The 2,799-nt window shown below is 56.2% G+C and overlaps 1 protein-coding gene across 1 annotated transcript in view; it reads right to left on the bottom strand.

The window, feature by feature from the left end:
• The window catches only part of PFAS (phosphoribosylformylglycinamidine synthase), a gene marked incomplete at its 3' end in the record, with an annotated part of 5,945 nt that overhangs the window by 547 nt on the left and 2,599 nt on the right, over positions 1-2,799 (bottom strand). Inside the window, exons 2-3 of the mRNA XM_027632372.1 lie at positions 2,607-2,721; positions 506-646 (exon numbers count right to left, since the gene is read on the bottom strand). Of these exons, the coding sequence (XP_027488173.1) occupies positions 506-646; positions 2,607-2,721 (256 nt within the window). The remainder of the gene's footprint in view (positions 1-505; positions 647-2,606; positions 2,722-2,799) is intronic.

The following is a 2,799-nucleotide window of genomic DNA, read 5'->3' as shown; positions in this document are numbered from 1 at the left end:
TGGGTGACACAGGAGGTGACACAGGGAGGTGACAGGTGACACAGGTGTGACATTGGGTGACACGGGGAGGTGACACAGGTGACATTGGGTGACACAGGAGGTGACACAGGGAGGTGACAGGTGACACTGAGGTGACACACAGGTGACATTAGGGTGACCCAGGTGTGGCACTGACCTGTCTGTGGCCCCACCCAGCCCAGCAGGGCCAGGAGCTGACACCTGTTACACACCCCCAGGGGACACTGGGGGGACACTGGGAGGTGACACAGGTGACATTAGGGTGACACAGGTGACACAGGTGACACAGGTGACCCACAGGTGTGGCACTGACCTGTCTGTGGCCCCACCCAGCCCAGCAGGGCCATGAGCTGACACCCATTGCAGACCCCCAGGGGACACTGGGGGGACACTGGTGACACAGGGAGGTGACACAGGTGACACAGGTGACATTAGGGTGACACAGGTGACACAGGTGACATTAGGGTGACACAGGTGTGGCACTGACCTGTCTGAGGCCCCACCCAGCCCAGCAGGGCCATGAGCTGACACCCATTGCAGACCCCCAGGCTGAAGGTGTCGGGGCGGCGCCGGAACCTCTCGAGGGCCCCCCGGACGTGGGGGTTGAACTGAACGGCTGCTGCCCAACCTGGGGGGGCACAGGGGGGTCAGGGGGGGTCCCCAAAAAAAGGGGGGACCCCAAAATGTCCCCCCCATAAATCTGGGAAACCCCAAAAAGTGGGAAACCCCAAAAAACCTGGGAAATCCTAAACGGAGGGACACTCCCAAATCCCAAAGGTGGGGGCTGCTGCCCAACCTGGGGGGGAAAGGGGGTCAAGGGGGTCCCAAAAACAAGGGGGACCCCAAAAATCCTGACCCTGAAAGAGGGAAACCCCCAAAAAGTGGGAAACCCCAAAAAACCTGGGAAACCCCCCAAAAAACCAAGGAACCACAAAAAGAAGGACACTCCCAAACCCCAAACATGGGGGGGAAAGGAGGGGCCGGGGGGACCCCAAAAACAGGGGAGATCCCAAAATATCACCCCCATAAATCAGGGACACCCCCAAAAATGGGGGACCCGAAAAAAATTGGGAAACCCTAAAAAAAATTGGGAAAGCCCAAAAATCCCCAACCCTAAAAACCGGGGACATCCCAAACATGGGGGGGACCCAAGGGCTGCTGCCCAACCTGGGGGGGGAGAGGGGGGGTCAGGGGGGGCCCCAAAAACAAGGGGGACCCCAAAAATCCTGACCCTGAAAGAGGGAAACCCCCAAAAAGTGGGAAACCCCCAAAAAAATGGGAAATCCTAAAAAAAACCAGGAAACCCCAAAAAAGCCAGGAAACCCCAAAAAGAGGGACACCCCCAAACCCCAAAGCTGAGAGGGAAAGGAGGGGTCAGGGGGGACCCCAAAAATCGGGGGGGCCCCAAAAATCCCCATCTCCAAAGAGGGAAACCCCCAAAAAGTGGGAAATCCTAAAAAACTGGGAAATCCTAAAAAAACCCCTGGGAAACCCCAAAAAGAGGGACACCCCCAAACCCCAAACATGGGGGGGAAAGGGGGGGTCAGGGGGACCCCAAAAATCGGGGGGCCCCCAAAAATCGGGGGGATCCCAAAAATCCTGACCCTGAAAGAGGGAATCCCCCAAAAAGTGGGAAACCCCCAAAAAAATGGGAAATCCTAAAAAGAGAGACACCCCAAAACCCCAAAGATGGGGCGGGAAAGGGGGGTCGGGGGGCCCCAAAAACGGGATCTTGGGGTTCAGGGGGCAGTTTTGGGGCTTTTAAGGTTCAGTTTTGGGGGTTTTTGGAGGGATTTGGTGGCTTTTGGGGTTCAGAGGTGGGTTTTGGGGGATTTTGGAATTCAGGGGGTCGGTTTTAGGGTTCAGAGGTGGGTTTTGAGGATTTTGGGGTTCAGGGGTGGGGTTTTGGGGGGTTTTTAGCATCCAGGGTTAGGTTTTTAGGGTTCAGGGGTGGGTTTGGGGGTTTTTGGGGTTCAGGAGTCAGTTTTGGGGGGGATTTTGGGGTTTTTAGGGTCCAGGGGAGGTTTTTAGTGTTCAGGGGTCAGTTTTTTGGGGGGATTTGGGGGGTTTTTAGGATCCAGGGTGTGTTTTTAGGGTTCGGGGCTCAGTTTTTGGGGGGATTTTGGGGTTCAGGGGGTCATTTTTGTGGTTCAGGGGCAGGTTTTTGGGGTTGAGGGGCAGGTTTTTGGGGTTTTTGGGGGTGTTTTGGGGTCTCTCTCACCCTTGGCCGAGCTCAGCACGTTGGTTTTAAGGCTCAGTTTTGGGGTTTTGGGGGTTCAGGGATCGGTTTGGGGGGATTTTGGGGTTCAGGGGGTCGTTTTTAGGGTTTAGGGGTCAGGTTTTGGGGGGATTTTGGGGTTCAGGGGGTCATTTTTGTGGTTCAGGGGCAGGTTTTTGGGGTTGAGGGGTGGGTTTTTGTGGGTGTTTTGGGTTGTGTCTCACCCTTGGCCGAGCCCAGCACGTTGGTTTTAAGGCTCAGTTTTGGGGTTTTTGGGGTTCAAGGGTCAGGTTTTGGGGTGATTAGATGGATTTCAGGGTTGAGGGGTGGGTTTTTGGGGTTTTTGGGGGTGTTTTGGGGTCTCTCTCACCCTTGGCTGAGCCCAGCACGTCGCCGTAGCTGAACCCCCCAACGAAGACGAGACCCCGGAACCCATCGAGGGTCAGGGAGCCCGAGCAGAGATCCTGGGTGGTCACATCCCACACCTGGGGGGGCAAAAAAGGTCAGAAACCCCAAAAAACCACCCCAAAAACCCCTGGGTGGTCACATCCCACACCTGGGGG

The sequence above is a fragment of the Corapipo altera genome, unplaced genomic scaffold (genome assembly GCF_003945725.1).
Source record: "Corapipo altera isolate COAL_440 unplaced genomic scaffold, ASM394572v1 59616, whole genome shotgun sequence".
Lineage (NCBI taxonomy): Eukaryota > Metazoa > Chordata > Aves > Passeriformes > Pipridae > Corapipo > Corapipo altera.
Note: the sequence above shows the minus strand (reverse complement) of the source record. Positions and strands in the feature narration are given on the sequence as shown.